Source organism: Trachurus trachurus (assembly GCF_905171665.1).
Source record: "Trachurus trachurus genome assembly, chromosome: 7".
NCBI lineage: Eukaryota > Metazoa > Chordata > Actinopteri > Carangiformes > Carangidae > Trachurus > Trachurus trachurus.
The window spans coordinates 8,177,990-8,197,592 of NC_139901.1; the positions used below are offsets into that span (position 1 = coordinate 8,177,990).

Here is a 19,603-nt window from a genome sequence, read left to right on the forward strand (position 1 = left end):
ACGGCCATGGTTCTGTCTCGCTAAGAATCATCCACTAAAAGTCACAGCAAGGGGGCTGTATTTCACAGTATTGGTTCATATATATTGATTTATTTTCTCTCTCGTTACAGGATGGAATTTCTCTACGTCACTTTGAAGCAGTCTTTCCCGTCTGTGCTACCTTGCACAGAACGGTAAACAGGAGCGCCTGAAGAGCCTTTAGACGTATTGCACACTGCCGACACATGGAGAGAAGTCCGACAGAACCCTGATTGCCACAAATTCAGCTCCAGCTTCAGCTGATTTCTTTTTTCGTTTTCTACGCTGTGGTCGTAAACATATCACTTTGTGCCCCCAGTTCAAAGTCTCCTCAGATCTGTCCTCCCTCTGCGCCATAGGACCCTCACAGTGCCCCGCAGAGGGGCAATGCCAGTCTTGCTCAATGCCGACGCCTCCTTCAGCTCCAAGCAGGAGCTCCTGGACTTACAGGAGTGCGGTCTTAGTGGGGTTCCCTCTCTGGACACCCCCAGTCCTGTGGACTCCCAGACAGACAGTCCCATAGGCTCAGGCCCCAGAAGCCCCAGCAGCCCCGGAGCTGATGGCCCCATTCGGCCCGCGATTTTTACAGGGGCTTCCACGCTCCCTGGGCAGCTATATGGAGTGGAAGCAAAACCCCATGCAGAGCCTCCCATAGGGTTAAAGCTGATCCCCACTGACTTGGATCAGCTATGTGGCTGGGGGGCTCTGAGACCCAAAGCTATTCAAGTTTTCAACACCCCTCGTTGGGTGCTGTTCTTCCTTTGTGTGGCCTCTTTCCTCCAGGGGATGATAATCAATGGCTTCATTAACACGGTGGTCACCTCCATTGAGAGGCGATTCGACCTGCGCAGCTACCAGGCCGGACTCATCGCCAGCTCCTACGACATCGCCGCCTGCGTCTGCCTGGCCTTCGTCAGTTACTTCGGCGGGACGGGGCACAAGCCTCGCTGGCTGGGATGGGGGGTGTTGATCATGGCACTGGGTTCCCTGGTGTTTGCCTTGCCTCACTTCACCACACCTCCCTACCAGGTCAATCTGCCCGAGCGGACAGGAATGTGCTCTGCCAACCGTACCAGCCCGTGCCAGGACAAGGAGGGCGGGGGATTGTCCAGCTATCGCTTTGTTTTCATGCTGGGCCAGTTTCTGCATGGTGTGGGAGCTACGCCTCTTTACACGCTAGGGGTCACATACCTGGACGAGAACGTCAAGTCTAACTATGCGCCTGTTTACATAGGTAAGACTTATCAGCAATTTATTCAGTTCTGCATATTTTGTTGTGTTTTGAAGTAGTAACAACAACAATTAATAATGTTGTACAACTTGCACATCATATTTTTGTCTGCCACAAAGTTCAGGAGAGAAATAATTTAGTATTTTGACAGAAATCCTCTACTTAGGACTCCAAATTGCAAGAGGTGGGATAATCATGATTATAATTTCTCTTCTATAATATGTTGTCAGTGGAAATTTTAATTGGTGTCAAAAACTACAATTGCACTCGTGATACCAATAAAAAGAGAAACTCCTGGCAGTCTGTTAATAGTTTCTCTGGGGCTAGTGACTGCATTGTTTATGATTAACCACTGTATCTTCAAAAATGTGAAATAACTGATAAATGACGTTTTCAGATTTCAAACAAATCCAGATAAGGGGTTGTGCAGCCCTGGAAATGATAATGCAGCAATTGCTACATATTTCAAAACCTATAAATATTCAGTTTTGTGAGATTTGAGAATATTCACATGATAAGAAATTGATTAGTTGCTAATTTTCTGGTGATTAACTAGCTGGTTAGTAAAACACATACATTTTTTTTTACCATTTACCCCACACTGTTAAACTGTCTTATAGACCAATGAGGCTAAAGGGGTTGACAACATTACCTCAGTGCTTGCTGGATGAAGTTGCTGGTGTAGATCAGACAGTAAGAGAGAAGAGCTGTGAGAGACTCGCCTCATATTGGCAGCTGGACAATGAAAAGAAAGGACTGATTTTTCTCTCTTGTTAAATGTTTTGCTTGGATTGCATTGAGTAATGAGAATATATGCAAACAGCAGGTTTCAGACAAACTTCCAACTGCCGATTTTTTTTTCTTGGTGATTGCATTTGAATCTGCTATCTGTATGCATATGAATGGATGAATGAATGCATTTTTCATTTGACCAACAGGTCTGGTACAAACTGTGAGCTGACACATTGACCCATACAGTTGCACACACACAGCTTTTCTCTCCAACCATCTGCTGTGTTGCATGAATTGATGTATGCAACTGCTGCGACTCTTTCCCCCCTGGACCAGATAAAGTGTCTCCGTAATGATGCTGTAATAACTCCAATTAGCTGAAGCCATTCAGAATATAATCACAGAATCGTGGTTACCTCTATAACTGAGAACTGGCACAGATGAAGGAGCTTATTGGGTCGATGTGACAAAATGTAAGATGTACACATGGGATACAGGGCTCTCCCTTTAACTGTCTCCAACGTTACTGTGCTTTTACATCTCTAGAAATAAAGTGCTGACCTTTTGAGCATCTGTCTTCAAAAGCTTTACTGCTTAACATCCCTAAATCGTGCCTTTTCCCTTTTATCCTTTTATAATAGTAGCAGAGTGCAGTGAAAATGCTCTCACCAAAACACACATGCACACAATTTCACACGCTTTTTTCTCATGAAACATGAACTTTGTAGATACAGAGCCCAGTAAAGAACAATGGGGCCTTTTTAACCTGTAGGACAGGAAGAGGTTAGTAGGAAACAGGAAGTAGGAAGTAGACTGTACTGTAGTCACTGTACTGACACACCCATGCCCTGTCTCTGTGGCCTCTCCCTCTCTCTCTCCTTTTCTTTCTCTCTCTCCCCAGGAATCTTCTACACTGCAGCCATAGTGGGTCCAGCAGCAGGCTACCTGCTGGGTGGATACTTCCTCAACATCTACACCGAGATCCACCTAACGTGAGTCTGCTGTGGCTGATAGACTGGACTTGAATAGAAAAAACACAACAGCGCTGCCACCCCTCACAAACAAAGAGGACTTTTTAATGCTGCCAACAACAAGATCTTTATCCCCATTTAACTAGAAACGATGCATATCAATGACTTTTGATCTGTATTGCTTCTTAGTGCAGGGCCGTGGAGGGGCTTCAATATGGGCCGTGGAGGGGCTTCAATATGGTTCACCATGGACAGGTCGCCAGTTTATCACAGGGCCAACATATACAAACCACACACATTCACTTTTACATATTCAGACAATTTAGAGCCACCAATCGATCTAATGCATGGCTTTGGACAGTGGGAGGAAGCTGGAGAACCCCACCACTGTGCCAAGAAATTACTTCTTAAAGGGATAGTTCAACATTTGGCAAATCCCATTGGCATAATCCCTATAGTCATAGCAGTAGGTTCGTTCCCTTTAATTGTCGGTGCAAGCTATTTTTAGAACGGCGGAGCAGAGCCGCGAGCTGCTCAGAGCTACGCTACGGAAGATAATGGGATTTCTTGGTTTCCCTCATCAAACTCATCAAATACACAACTCCAAAACGCTCTTGTGACCTGCACATTCACCACGCTGAGATAAATGTGTTGGTAAAAACAGCATTAACTTGTAGGTTGTGCAGACATCTGAAATATAAACATGAGTTTTTCATTCATGCAAAATTGGCAACCTATATAGTAAGTAGGGGGTTATTTCAGAGTGCCTATAATGTATGTACTGTATAGTAATTGTTGTACATATCTGTGAAATTAAGTCAAATTATCTTTGTGTGTTTTATCACAGGACAGAGATGACTCCAGAGAACCCCCTCTGGGTCGGTGCTTGGTGGATCGGCTTCCTCGCAGGAGGAGCAGCAGCTCTACTCGTAGCTTTCCCCATTCTGGGCTACCCACGGCAGCTACCAGGTACCACACACACGTGCACAAAATACTTGAGGTGTAAAATTGATGCCAGCCTCACCTTGTCACTTACTTCTTGGTCTTGAAGGCTCTCAGGAGTATGTGGCCATGCGGGTGTCTGAAGCCCACCAGCTGAAGGACGGAAGCCACACCACAGCCTCAGACCCTCAGTTTGGCAAATCAGCCAAAGACATGCCAAGGTAAGCTAACAAGAGGACAGCGGAGGAGTTGTTGTGATGTGAGTGACATTATCCGGATGTGATGGAAAACAAACCAGACCAGGAACATTAACATAAGGGGCTGTTTTTCTAAGGAAAGAACCTTGGCTGTTGAGATTTGAAAGTTGATGTTTTGAAAAAAGCAGGTTACAGAGAAACACCTGTTAAAAAGTAACGCACAGCTTACTTATTGTGTTAATGTGTATCATACATCGGCCAGTTTCAAGGTTTAAAACCTCTACTATTTGGGGATTTTTTTGTGTCAGCACTGTTCACACAAACATACACAGAGACACCTGAACTTTGCTCATATCAAGTTTATAAGTACAATAAAACCAAGGGGGCAGCTGTCGGTCTGAGAAGTGAAGCTCACTTCCGCGTTAAAAAAACTGCAATCCCCTCGGCTTCCTCTGGGGGCTGGTGCCAGAAAGCAGCATTCTCCATAGACCCCCATGTTAAAATCGCCGACTTTACATCCTCAATAAACATGTTAAAAGCCTGGTGTCAGAACGTTTTTTGGTCTCAATCGATAGTTTCTACCCCCGCACACACTCTGAGGGGGGTGAATTTTTTTAAACTCTACCGTTTTACTGTTATTGGGTTAAAACTCTGGCCAATTGGGGCGCGGAAACGTTGAGTGACAGGTCCGAGCAGCTCCGTGGACAGCTGCTTCGAGGCCAGTGGGCGGGTTCTCGGCTGGCCAATCCAACATGGCGCTGTTCAGGCCGCCATATTTGAGTCACAAAAACGACTCCCCAAAACCAATGGGTGACGTCACGGACGCTACGTCCATTCTTTTTACAGTCTATGAATAAAACCTTTGCGAAGTAAAAAAAAAAAAAAAAAAAAAAACTCTCAGTCACATGAACCGACAATTCTGTTGCCCTTTTGTGTATGTATAGGAGACATTATGTGCATGTGTACTGTAAACACAGGAGTCGACACACTCTCACACACTTTATTTCCTTTGTGCATCAACACTGGAATAACAGAATGAACATTATAACATTATTTGAGATTATTCTGGTACAGAGCTGTAATTACCGTACCACAATACCATGAAACTGTGATATTATTTATCATTATTTGCTCAAAGTAATCATACCATCAGAATCTCATAAGCAGCTAATCATATCTGTATCAGACGTCATTACATTATTTTCATTCTTTAAAAAAAAAAAAAAAGGTTTGCCCAACAGTAGAAAATGTAACCCAGATTATATCAACTACTAAGAAATCATTTGTTACCTCCCCAGGTAAAAAAAAAAAATCAATAGGAGAAGTAAATGTGAGCTCAGATTGAACATCTGACCCAAGACCCAAGATCTGAACATTTTGACATGAAAATGGCAAATTCCAGATAGACAGGTCAGGAGAAAATGAGTTTTGTTTAAGGCCTGTCTCTGTCTCAACAACATACTCTCGCGACATATGGCACAGATCTCCTAGATAACGTCAAACATCAACTAACGTTCATGAACATCCGTGCTAACTAATTTCCATAATGTAAATGACTGCTGTGGATATAAATAAATAAAAATACTTCCCTTTACCAACTACTTTTATGAATCCACACACGTTCACAACACGAGGGGACGGGTGACCACGCCCACTTACTGTAGGAGACAGGAAGTGTACCATTTCATATCACTGGCGCAACTTCTAATGAGCCATCTTGTCATAGTAGAGTATCTTGCATCCAGTTTGCAGAGCTGCGCTGTGTGTTGCTCTCCACAAAATATTTAGATACTTTTATAGTAAATGAACACAGAAACAATTCAATATCTGCTTAAATGTTTGCTTCATGTCTGTTCTGAACTAATTAATTAAATTATGCAGGCAAAGAATACATAAACAACAATCTTCCCATCATTAGATTTCATTATAAAGAAAACACATTGTTGGAGACAGTGACCACAGTTTACAACTGTGTTTACTATGAGCTCAAGCAAGCACAGTGTGATGTCATCGCTGCAGCGCCGGGGATTACAGAGACAGTGAGGCGATAATCAGGGTGCATTATGTAACATGATGATATATCTTTGGATCTAGTGCAGTCTTTATCTGTTCTGTATTAGAAATGTCTCCAGGCTGCAGAGATTACAGTGGACTGGTTTAATTAAAAAGGAAGCAAATGTTTATTCAGTTACATGCGCACACAGCTGACCCTTACTCTTTTCTTCTTCTACTCTCTCCCTCTCCAGATCTGTGCTGCTCCTCTTAAAGAATCCCCCGTTCCTGTTCCTGTGCTTGGCCGGAGCGACCGAGGCCACCCTCATCGCTGGCATGTCCACATTCGGTCCAAAGTTTCTGGAGTCGCAGTTCAGTCTTAGTGCATCAGAGGCTGCGACGTGGTTCGGTAAGACAGCGCTCACTAGCTGAACAGTATCTCACCTAAACAGAATATTGTATCTGTATTTGAATTTGAAATTTTTGGACCAAAAATGGGCGTGGTTTCTATCTGAGGTCAATTTTTTGTTTTTTTCCAAGCTAGATGGGGTGATTTTTTTCTAGATGAGAACAGACGTACATCCGACTAAAGGCAGTTAACTCTGACAATATAGAGCATCAAATTGATTTACTATATGTATAATAATAATATATAATTCCTACCTTTTCCTGAGTTTTATGATTAGCTTCAATAACCACTTTTGAATAAGGCCTTTTTTCAATTGAGGAAATGAACACTTCCAGCTAAAATGACAGGTTTTATGCCATTGATATATTCGTTACTGAGTTTGGATTGAAATTAAGCTGCAGTCTCAGTAAATGAAGTGTGGAGAGCATGAGGAAGACAACCACTACTTCATGTCTAGATGCTGTTTTCCATCCAAGGACACGCTGCGGTCTCTTCTCCTCGGGCAGCAACACTGCATGAAGTAATCACATACCATAAAAAATAGGCTTTCTATTATTCTCCAAATTCTGACAAGAATATTGGCAAAATTCAGATCCATGTTGAACACATATCTAATATGCTTTTGACAGTGTGAACAGCACAAGTCACATTGAATCCGACATTTTCGAATCAGATTCAGGCTACTTTCAACTGTGGTACTGAGTCAGATTCAGATCTGATGTTTTCCAATGTGACCGCACTGTGAACAGTTAAGGCGGATTTGATGCGACTTTTATGTCACTTTACAATGTATACTCTAGGTTTTGTTGTAAGAAGGGGCAGCAGGACCACACACACACACACACACACACAGAGAGAGCAATAAAAAAACAACTTGATAAAATGTTGGATAATTTGACATGTAGCGGCGTTTGTTTACCGACAACAGAACAGCTGTAGTGAGAGCGTGAGCGCTGAAGGAGAGGAGATTATAAATAAAACAGGACACGTGGTGTTAAACTTTGGGTTGTAATAACCTTGTTGTTTCTTAATAAACTGAGAGCTGCCCCACTTTAGGAGATTTATTCCTATATAGGTACAAACTAAAGTAATGTAGCCTAACTGAAACTAAAATACAGAGTTTGGCTCTTTTTCTTCATTCTTTTCCTCCTCAGCAGCTGCTCAGACATTTTCCAGCTTCCATTTCACAGACATTTTGAAATAAAAGTGGAAATACTCATTCCCTCTATGTTTCCTGTACAACAGCTGCTGCGCCTGGCGTCCTTGTTATTGTTCTTTTGCGCATGCAGGTCAGTTCAGAACCGCAAACCGTTCACACTGGAATCTGATATCGGCCACATATTAGATGGTAATGTGAACAGCCAAACAAAAAAACTGGATCTGAGCAAAAAATCCGAATTGATGGGGCGGCATTTAGCTCACTTGGTAGCGCTGCCGCCCCATGTTGAGGCTACAGTCCTCACTGCAGGCGGCCCAGGATCAAATCCTGCATCGGGCAGCCCTTTCCTGCATGTCATTCCCCCTCTCTGCCTCCCCCTTTCCTGTCTCTCTCTGCACTGTACTGTCGATTAAAGGCAATAAAAAGCTAAAAATAAATAAATAAATAAAAAAAGATCTGAATTGAGCATTAAGGTTTGCAGTGTGAACGTAGCCATATTCAGATTCAGGCCCAGCCCTAATGTGTACTGTAGAAGCCATGGATGCATCGGACAAACTTATGCAACACAACTTTACTCTTTACTGGTAGTGGAACTGCAGCCTGATGTGTACCCCCCACCCCCACCCATCTCTCCAGGATACATGGTGGTTCCAGCAGGAGGCGGTGGCACCTTCCTGGGCGGCTACATCGTGAAGAGACTGAACCTGCGCTGTCGAGGTATCATCCGCTTCTGCATGGTGTGCGCGATGATCAGCCTGCTTGCCATCTTCATCTTTCTCGTCCACTGCCCCAACGTGCCAATGGCAGGCATCACAGCGCCGTACCAGTCAGGTCTGATGGACAATCACCGGCTGGACCAGTACGACAAACCCAGCAAGCTGCACCTTAGGAACAGGTGTGGTGTTCAATTTGAATATTGATTCTGGTTTAGTTTTGATTTGATTTTATAGCTTGTAGAAAAACAAGATTGTTTCTGTTTCAAAAACCAGGACTCCTTCTTTTGGCCTGTATCTTTTCCTCATTCTTCACCCATTCTCCTCATTTGCTCCCTCCTTCCCTCTCATGCGTGCCCCTTCTTCCCCTTCTGTGTGCAGCTCTTCTTTAGAGGAGGACCTGACAGTGGGCTGTAATGCAGGCTGTAGTTGTGTCAGAGAGCTGTACAACCCGGTGTGTGGAGCAGATGGGGTGATGTACTACTCTCCCTGCCACGCTGGCTGCAGCTCCATCAACCACACCGAACGCTCCACCGGAAAACAGGTACAGTACAAACACACTCACACACACATACACACACACACACACACACACACACACACACACACACACACACACACACACACACACACACACACACGTCACTTTAGTTCGACTAGAGGCAAGTCAGATGTCATTTACTATGATCTGAAACAGAGCAGGATAGCCTATAAGGTCACACATTACTCAACTAATATTCCCTCTTCTATGCTCAAACGTTCCTTCTTGCAGGAATGAGGCATTATGGGTTCTATGAAATATGTTTACTGTTTTCTTGAACCATAAATTTACGTAATCTTTGGTACGAAAAACATGCACAAATAAACTGTGCATGTGGCAACCTTCCAAATTAACAAGGCATTCAAATGAGTCCTGTTCAGTTACAGTCATTTCCATTTCCATTGTTAGTAGAAACTGATAATTGCACCTGTTTGTGTAGTGTAATCCTGAGACAATAAAATGTATTGCTGAAAAATAGACATGAAAAAACAGATATTTTAGTTTCATGATATTCAGCTTTACACACAGCTTTGTCTGTCAGTGAGTGTGTTCAGATGCACAGGAGTGTCCCTGTTATCAGTTCTAGTATTGAGGCATGTGTCATGAAACACAAGTACTAGTTGTCAGAATAGTTATGTTACATTTGAAATGAGTGAAGCGGTGAGAGGTGTCAGACAGCAGAGCAGTTCTGCACCACCAGATCACTTCCTGCTGTTTCCTGTGATAGTTTCAGTAGTGTTGTCTGAGGTGCGTGAATCTGCAGGGCATGGTGTAGAAAACCTCAGCACCAACAAAAGGCTGCAGTTTTCAACCTCTTTAGTGGTTAGGTTACCCTGCACTGACATACTGTAGTGTCTGTCAGTATTTCAGTGGTGTGTGGTTGAGTGTTTGTTATGGCATTGGCCCTGCACTGGCTCTGATGGAGAGACTGGAGCTTTGCAGAGAAGGCTCTGATCTTTGCTTAATTCTCAGACCATTACAGCTCTTATCTCTTTTTTTGTTTTTCTTGTTGTCTGGCATTGCCAGCTGACGCAAGTTAAGGGCACATGATCATATTAAAATGCTACATAGATGGTAAGGCATTGGTCTAATATAATGGCATAACACGCCCATTCTGCATGGTGACTGCTTATTTTGATACTTAAAGCAATACTTAAGAACTTTTAGTTTTCAAAAGCTCTGCGTGTTGCGGAGGACTGCTGGATGCTGGAGCCGTGACTCAGCTGAGCAGCAGCTGGTGGAAGCACTGACTATAATAGAGAGCCTAAGTGGAAGAAGGAAGTAACGGTCACCATGGGACCTCAACTCGGAAAAAGTCTCCATGTAAGTGAACGGGAATCAGTTTTATTTTGTGATCCGACTGAATTGTGCCATGAGAAAAAAATATGAGGACTTCTACCTGTTTAAAACATCACGTTTCATGAAGAGAAATCAGCTGTTCCGCATAACTCTCCCTCTTTGGTTTTTTAGTCTCCTCAGACAAAACTTTTACTTTCTTTATAATTTTCTTGCTGCTTCTGCCATGATAGCGGTAACCCACACGAGTGGGGAAAGGGGGAAGTGACGTATGCCGTAAAGCAGTCAGCACATTTGCAGTTTTTTGTGTGGAGGGGTTCCTACCATCCACCTCGAAGCTGCTTAGTGCCAGTGAAGGCGATACAGACCCCCACAGGCTATGACAGAGGTGTCATTCAACCTGTTGTAAGTCGATGTACCATCACAAAAGTTCTGAAAATATTATATGAAGGTTGAAAAGTTACTTGGTCTTGGTTTAACATTTTGGGTACATTTTGCTGAATGCTTTGGGAATCCTAGAGCCACATGATCAAGGGCCCCATTTAAGGGGTCAACCCCAATCATTGAACCATTTAGGCCTGTGATATGACAAGCCTTCACTGCTACACTCTCAAGTCCAGGTAAACAACTTCTGGACCTGCAAAAGTGCTAGTTTCTCCTCAAAACTAGTTGAGGAGGAGGAGCACATATTAACAATATATTGATTGATGTTTTCGTTATGTGTGTGTATGTGTGTTTAGGTCTACTCTGGATGTAGCTGTGTGGTGGGGAATGTGTCCTGGGGTGAGGAGGGCTTTGCTCTGGCAGGGAAGTGTGGCAGCTCCTGCCACCACATGCCAGCCTTCCTCTCCTTCCTCTTCGTCATCATCTCCTTCACCTTCCTCTGTAGCATCCCAGCCCTCACCGCCACTCTCAGGTAGGTTGCTACAGTGAGAAAAATCAAACAAACACATGCTGGTAGTGTAACTTCTGCCAACTTAGTGAGTTAGATTCACTCACTGACCTAACTTTAAACATAAAATTGAATTTTCTTCTCATTCTTTTATTGTTACCACTCAATGGGACCAGTATGTGTGTTACCTTGGATATTACACGTGCACCTACCTTAAACTGGAGGTGCACGCGCACATCCAAGACAAAAAAAAATAGGGCAGGTGCTCAGCTGTAAAAGAAATCAATGAAAAACAACAGACAAATGGCTCACAGAGTAGCCTACAGAGCTCCGATTTCTACTGTCAGGTTTCCAGCACCTCAGCTTTTCATCAGTCAGAGAGCAGTGATGTTGTTGTCCACCATCGTCAGTCATTTGTTTGTCATTTTTTTCTTAACCATTGGGTATAGATGAAATTACATGATGTGCATTTTTACACTCGGTATTTGCGACCAATAACATCCGACCAGGAAGTAAGGTGGATGTCTGTGTCATTGTTTCAAAAAGTTCAAATACTCCTGCACCTCCCTGCAGTTCCAGAGACACCAGGGAACCGGGGCGCCTCGGTAAACTGCTGCCTGCCCACTCCACTGAGGAGGGATAGAAGTGCCATCACTCAGTCAGTCAGGGACATTCACAGTTATCAGGCTCCACCGTTGCACTTTTGTCTGCAATTTTAAAGGGTACAATTGTCATCCACTTCTCAGGTCAAATGACTCTCCAGTGCACCTGCATGCCGATGATGTTACATCAGCGTTAATGTAAATGTAACACCCATGTGCACATGTTCATTCTCTCCCCTTTTCCGTCTTCCAGAGCACAATCACTGTAAACAGACGTGTCTCCTGCCCTGTTGTTGCTCTTAAACCAGAAACACCGTGGCTACACTGTGCTCGGGTATGAAAGAGTCAGACCTAAAATAAGTTGAAAAAAACACACAATCTCACACTGAGACTGTGATACTTTTAAAGCACCGAGGATGGGACACCATTGATCAGCATTTTGATCGCTGTTTATTCTCTCTCCCCTGCATCTGTGCTTGTGTGTGTGTGTGTGTGTGTGTGTGCTGTGTATTTCAGAAAGACAAACTTGCCGGGCACTGTAAAAGGAGTCAGTCAGGTTTCTTAGTGGGTTTCTGTGTGTTTAAAAGGGCAACCATTTATTTGTCTGTAAGGGTATTATAGGGATGGGTGGTGGAGAAAAAACACTTATATACTGTTGACTTGTAAAATAAATTTTTGTGACTATGGGCTCTATTTTCGTGAACTAGGTGCAGGTGGGGCGAGTCTGCCCTGCGCCTCGCCTTCGCTTCGCCAACGAGGCGTGTCCAGGAGCAGTTTGCAATTTTCCTTCGAAGCGCAGCAGGGCGCATCCCGCCTACTTCCCTCCCACCGGCGCAAATGGCATAGAGGGAGGAGAGAAGGCGTGGAGTGGGTTTGACACAGCCGAGTCAGATCTTCACCAATCAAATGAGCTCCTCTCCTCGCCTTTAAATCCGCCGCGCGCGAGAGGCGCACGTTTGATTTCACCGTGGAAGAGGGAGGCTATTGACTTGGTGCGCACACGTCACCAAGACCTCACAGGCAGGTTTCCACAGTTCCAGGCACATTTAGATGGAATTAATAATCACAATAATCAGCACATACACGTACTGTATATCTATATCGATTGTCCCGTCACACTGATGACAGATCAAAGGCTGTTGGCATGCTTAATGGAAACTCAGCCTGACTGAATTCACACAGATGAAAGATGAGGATGGATTACTGCTGTGTTGACACTACACACTGTGCCGTTGCGATGATCTGCTATATTTAAAGAGTTCATTTGCAAAAGCAGATAAGTGCCATTTTGAAAAAAATGAGCTGAGGCTTTGTAATTATTCTTTGCATAGTGTTGTTTTCAATAAAACTTTATTTTTTTGAGATATGTCTGTTTTGTTACATCTCAAAGTCACTCAACTTTGGTTTGACTGATATAACCTTATGTAAATAAAAAATAAAAAATGAAGATTCTAGAATTTAAAAAAAACGGAGTTATCTGCTTTTGCAAATGAACTCTTCATATTTATTTACTTATTGATTTATTGAGCCGCATCGTCACGCGACCATAACACATAAAACTGAAAACAAATAAACTATCATCTCTCACAGCAAGTGAGACGGGAGGAAACTGATGTTCTGGTCCGGTCCAAGCTCGCAGTGTCCGGTCGCGCGAACAGACCTCACGGGCTGATGATGCAAAAGTAGTCTGGGAGGGAGGAGGTTATGATGTTATCCAGGTTTGCTCTGACATGTCGAGAGCTGTTGCCCAGTAAAAAAAAAAAAAAACACACGCACACACACACCTTTTCCATTAATAAAGACACTCATATTTAGTAACCTACTATTTAAACCCGTGTGCACAGATCACAACATAAACAAACAGCTGTGCGTAAAGGAGGCATCACGGAGCGTCTCTCTTTTTCTTTTTTCTTTAGAATTTACCTGAGAGGGGAGATGTGAATATCTGCTCACTATCTGATGCCGAGGCTGATTGTGGTTTGCTGTGAGAGATGATAGTTTATTTGTTTTCAGTTTTATTTGTTATGGTCGCGTGACGATGCGCGCTGGCCCCTAATAAATCAATAAGTAAATAAATAAATAAATAGCTGATCATCGCAACGGCACAGTGTGTAGTGTCCACACCTGCTCTTGGGACATCCACGGCTGCTTTTTTGTCCCTCCTTGGTTTCATCTGTGTTAATTCAGTCAGGCTGAGTTTCCATTACGCAAGCCTTTGATCTGTCATCAGTGTGACGGGACAATCTATATAGATATGGGTGTATGTGCTGATTCAGATACAATAAATAGGGGTTATTGTTTAATATTATTATTATTATTATTATTATTATTAGTAATTGCATTTAAATGTGCCTGGAACTGTGGAAATCTGCCTGTGAGGTCTTGGTGACGTGGGCGCACTGCGCGCTGGGCAGTCAAATTGCCACTGCGCTGGCTGCGCTGCGCCTTGCGTTGAGATTTGGTTGGAGCTGGCGAGATTTCGGCGCACTCTCCACGCGGTCTATCAGCAACAAATTGTCACTGCGCCACGGTGAATCTGTCGACACCTCCCCCTGCTGTGCGACCACTCCCATCTCGGCGCACAGCAGTCTGCCAATTTACCGAATCCGCTGCGCACCTTGTTGCACTGGAGGAAAATGCCACTGCGCCAGCTGCGCCAGGGCTCGCCTCGCTGCGCCCCCCTGAGTTGCGCCAGGAAAATAGGGCCCTAAAAGTGGAATAAAAAAATATATATATATAAAAAAAGGGCAACCTGTCTAAAATTATCATAAAAGCTTTGTTTAATCACCTATAGATTGTAATTTAACTCAATAATTTTGAACAAATTTGATACCATTTGAAAAGTATTCAATACTGAAAAATAGTTGAGGAGGTGCAGAGTATTCTATTCCGCCCAGATGGTAAGAAAGTCATCAATTAACCTTTTTTTTTTTTTTTTAAAGATCTTTTTTGAAAGAGGAAATTATTAAAATGCCAACTACAATCTCCGCTACTGCCACTGTGATTGCAGAAAAATGAAAAATGTAATTGCGTGCTGTAACAGAGATGCATGCTGTGAGATGTATTGCCACGGTTGATCTCATCTCATTAATAAGTCCAACAGATGATGCAGTGTGTGTGACAGGGAGACGCAGGCAGTCTTATCATAGCACTGTCAAGACAAACTGTGGAGCCGAGGAAGCAGATAAAACAAAGTGTCAGACTGTATTATAATGAAGTTTGAGATTCAGAGACTCTGCACATCTGACCGACACTGTGCTGTGTAGGTGTGTGCCAGACAGCCAGAGATCCTTTGGACTCGGCATTCAGTGGATTGTTGTGCGCACACTTGGTAAGCCTGCATTCTTCTTACCTTTACTGCCTGGATGAGTGATTAATCGACTCCATGCAAACGCCACGATTTGTGTCCAATCTGTGCTGCTGTTTTTCTTCGCAGGTGGAATTCCTGGACCTATAGCATTCGGCTCTGTGATTGACATCTCCTGCTTGCTGTGGCAGGATCAGTGTGGTGAGCAGGGCTCCTGCTACCTCTATCAGAACTCAGCCATGAGCCAGTACACACTAATAGCTGGTATCATCTATAAGGTAATACCAACATACAGGTTAACGGGTCCTTTACTGCAGTATCACCGAAAATCTTCAGAAGTTGATATTGTAGTTTTGAAAATGTGAGCTTTGTCAGACTACCTTAAAGGAGACATACTGTGTTATGTCCCTTTTCCACAAATTAAAATAGTTCCCAGGTATCTTAAAGACATGTCTGTGACATGCTGTGGTCAAAATACCCCAAAGATCAAACATCACAGCTCTTTTCATCCGCTCAAAACAGCTCGTTCAGAACGGCTGGTTTCAGTGCCTGTCCCTTTAAATGCAAATCAGCTGCTGCTCACCCAGCCCCACCCCTTCTACTGGTACCAGGTAGGGGTGGGGTTATGCAAATTTGAAAGCTAGTTACATAGAAGACATCTGAGCTTGTAAAACCACATGGATTTCAATCTAGGGAGCCTTCAAATTACAGGTTTTTTTTGTCAGTTCTCACATTTTGGGGGCCAGAAGGCAAGACAAACACCAAAATATATGTTAAAGAGCCTTCAAAAAGTGATATTTCCATAATATGTCCCCTTCAAAGACTATGCAGAAATTATTAGTAATTAGTTTTAGTTTGGACCTACACCTTGACTGTCTCCATAATATAAAACCAGCTAAATATATTTTATTTTTAATGTATATTCTATGTCCTCTCAAGCTTTTCCCCTGTAGCTGTAATAACAACAGGTCAACAGGTGACATGCTTTGTTGTGACATCACAAAGTTACAGAAGTCCCGATGGCTTGTTTCATGGCTCTGTTTCTGAATACAGGTTGTGTGTATTTTTCTGTGGATTGAAGCTTTGATACTTTGACAGTATATAGAACCTAGACCTGATGTATAGTCAAAACAAAAAGACATGGACATGTCACTGTATATACGGTATAAGACCTATGTATGTTATCTTATTATGTTCCTCCTGTAACATCTCATGATTTAATGCTATTGTTACTCGTTCCACTTTTAAAAACTTAAGAAGAATTCGATCAGTTTTCTTCATCCAAGTCTAGATAAACCCTTTGAGAGGAAGATAATAACAAGTGATGTCACTAGAGTCAACACTGGTTTGGACTTACAAAGACTGATCTATAAAAAAAAAAAAGAAACATCGATTATTATGACCCATAGTTACCATTTGTTGTCAGGTGACCTCTAATGATTGTAGTTATTACGACAGCAACAAAGGAGTTTGAAACCTGTGTGAAACAAGCTATTTATTTACTTTGCTCCACACCCTGAACCACATTGTTATCATTGTTGCCACAAAAACAAAGATTGTCTAAAAAAGAAGGAACTTTTTATGAGGAAGTATTTATTTTAACCCAAACCACAACCTTTGCCGTAAACTAACCACACTGTGACTGATGCATGAATGTTTATTACTGTATGGTGACTGGTGGGGACAGTCTGCTGCACCACTGTCTGGATATTTCATGTGTTTATAACAACCAAGGTCCAGTGCCCTTGTTGCATTTCAGGGGAAACTCTAATGTGTCATATCCGATTGTTAAAACAAATTATTTATGTAGTTGTTCGGAGAACACAAGACTCTAATTAAACCAAACTAAACCTGATGTTGGAAAAAGAGATGATGAAAAGATTTGATCTTATTTTCTTTCAAAAGTGTGATCATGATAAAGCCTCCCCATTGAAGTAGAGTGAATCCCACATTTGAGTAACTTGTCACCATCAGGCAGACATTCACAGTCTTCTGACTTTTGAAGAGGTTGAAGTGATTTTCCCTCTCTGTTCGCTTTTTGAGTTTGTCATTACGACTTTCTGTGACAACAGTCACACCCGGCTGCTTGACACAAGATTAGGCCCTGGGGCTTTTTCTTTTTTTTTTTTTTTTTTTTGTAGTAGTAGTAGTAGTATAAACATTAGGAGACATTTTTCACACATTTTCAGTTGTCAGGTATTTCTGTCTATTGTGGCAGCAAACTATGTGACTCAATCTTTCAGAAACTTCTGAATGTTAAACTGGGTATTTTATGAGCTCGGCATTGGAAAGGTGTATTGTAAGAAAAACAAAAACAAGAGAAAATAAGACAAAATAAACACACTTAGAGAATTTTGCTAGTCTCGCAAGCATGATGTCATAATGCACCATCACCTTTGGAGCTGGTGTTACAGCAGGACATTATTAAATATCGGAGGTAGCCTGATCACCTGTTTGCTCCTTCTTCAGGTTTTGGGGACAACGTTCTTCCTGTTAGCCAGCATCCTGTACCAGCCTCCTCCTGAGTCGCCTCAAAGCAGCTGTGAGAGCACCGACCACGGAGCGGGAAACATGAGTGACCTGCCCGTCAAAGACCTGCCTGAAGACGGCGTCATCGTCAACCTGCACGCCAGGTTATGACGTCTGAGACCCCCTAACCACTGAGTTTTTATCTGATTGTATGTGCGTTTATGGGTGTGCATGCGTGTGTGTTTTGATGGTGAGTGTGCGGGTGGTGATGGGGGTGGGGAGGTGCTTCCTTTTCACCAACAGCCTTCTCTCAGCCATAATGACACCAGCCCCCAGCATACACATATGTAGATGTAAACACATGCAATCAAACATAGACAAATTGACTACAAACACAGAAACATTCCCATTATACACACACACGGACACACACAGTACTACTACTACTACTTTTAATAGTAGTCTCTAACATGCTGCTTCCTTGAAACTAAACCCTACAGAGATTGCATGTGTGTGCATGTGTGTATGTATCTGTGTGTTTGATTGACAAGGCAGTGCCACACAATTTTTTATGTAGTCAAAAGCATTTCTACAGATATCTTTAAATCATGTTAAATAAGTTCGAATGACATTTTTTCCGAATGTGAGTGTAGTGACATTACTCTCATTGTGTCATATATCATTGTCCTTCAAAAGCCAATGAAATAGTTGAGACCCATGTGGTGTATATTATATGCCATGCGTATGAAGCATTTATGGATGTGGAAAAAAAGGGGCATCTTCTTTTGTTCTTTACTCATTAGTGGACGATAGTTGCATTGCTTTATTTGCTTCCCACAGATAAAGCCATGGGCTAGTATACAGTACAGCTCCACGCCTATAATGACAAAGCCAAATTGTTTTAATTTCATGTCACATTTTACACCAAGAGTATCTAAAGGCACTTATATTAATATAAAATAATGTGAACACAGACCACTGGTCAAAGTACAGCAGCACAAATATATTTTCAATTACAAAAGCACATGTGTATTTTTGATAGCTATTTGAACACATGTATGATACATTTACGACCAGGAATTGGCTTGTATTTAAAATTAGTTATAAAGAGAGGAAACATGTGAAACAACATGTTTTCTACATGAAATATATAGTTAGTGGTTTAATGGTTTGCTTGCTCTGTTTGCAGGTTTAGCATTATGAACTTTGATGCTTCTCTTCTATAGAAATTGCATAGCTGCACTTTAAAAAAGAAAAAGCGTTGAGAAGTTTGGAGAGTGTAGGTTGATATAATGAAGGCCTAGTAACAGTATTTAAAATAACAAAATTACGGAACAAAAGTACCTGTTTCCTGTGGGATTGCCACAATACTTTGGTGAACTTTGACCGAGGGTGAGATGAGGCTAGAGGAAGCTGAACTGCTTGCTTGTTAGCTTCTTAGCTGTGTTCAAGTAAAGCCAAACTGTAATGGAAACCTCAATCAGGTTCTTTTCTACAAATACTAGCAAAAGCAAGCCTGTGAAAGCCAAGCATGTAAACCCAAATACTTTTCACTTATTTAGAAAACCTGAGGCTAGAAATGAGCATGAGAGACTCTTTAATTATCTCTTCTGTGAATGAGAGAAATATTTCTCCACCAAACAAGAAGTGACCTAAGCACTGTTAGCAGGGCTGGTTGGGAGGTGTTATACCTTTGCTAACACATTAACTAGCTGGAACCACTCCTAGCCCTTGTCAGTCACAATTTCTCTCTGTTGATATTCTCTTTGTATTCCCCATGGGATTTTACCTTACCTTTACTGAAAAGGGAACAAAGCACTCTGGGAAAGCTTGCTAACCGTCATTTAGCATGCTTGGTTTGCCAACAGGATAATACATTTTATTTAGATGTTCATGTATGAGTATGTCGGTTATGTCTACATACGTAGCAGTTACAAAACTATTCATCTTTTTGTGTGCGGGGTTCACTCCATCAAAGGAAGTTGAATACAAGTGTAAGATGGAGCACAGTTAATAAGCTACATATTGTATTATGGACTTTCCATTTCTCTAACTGTGTCCCAATTCAGGGGCCCTGTACTGTAGGATAAACCAAAAAGGAGACTATCTGGCCCACAGACGATTTTTGCTTT

The 19,603-nt window shown here is 42.4% G+C and overlaps 1 protein-coding gene across 1 annotated transcript; it reads left to right on the forward strand.

Annotated features, from left to right (window-relative positions):
• Positions 1-405: 405 nt before the first annotated feature.
• Positions 406-17,642, forward strand: slco4a1 (solute carrier organic anion transporter family, member 4A1; the record flags this gene model as incomplete). Its single annotated transcript, XM_083974729.1, has 11 exons — positions 406-1,252; positions 2,883-2,973; positions 3,800-3,921; positions 4,004-4,115; positions 6,338-6,492; positions 8,288-8,546; positions 8,746-8,908; positions 10,942-11,117; positions 14,962-15,026; positions 15,132-15,280; positions 17,472-17,642. 11 exons carry the CDS (start codon positions 406-408, stop codon positions 17,640-17,642), a joined length of 2,310 nt encoding a protein of 769 aa, XP_083830855.1.
• Between the last annotated feature and the right edge of the window lie 1,961 nt (positions 17,643-19,603).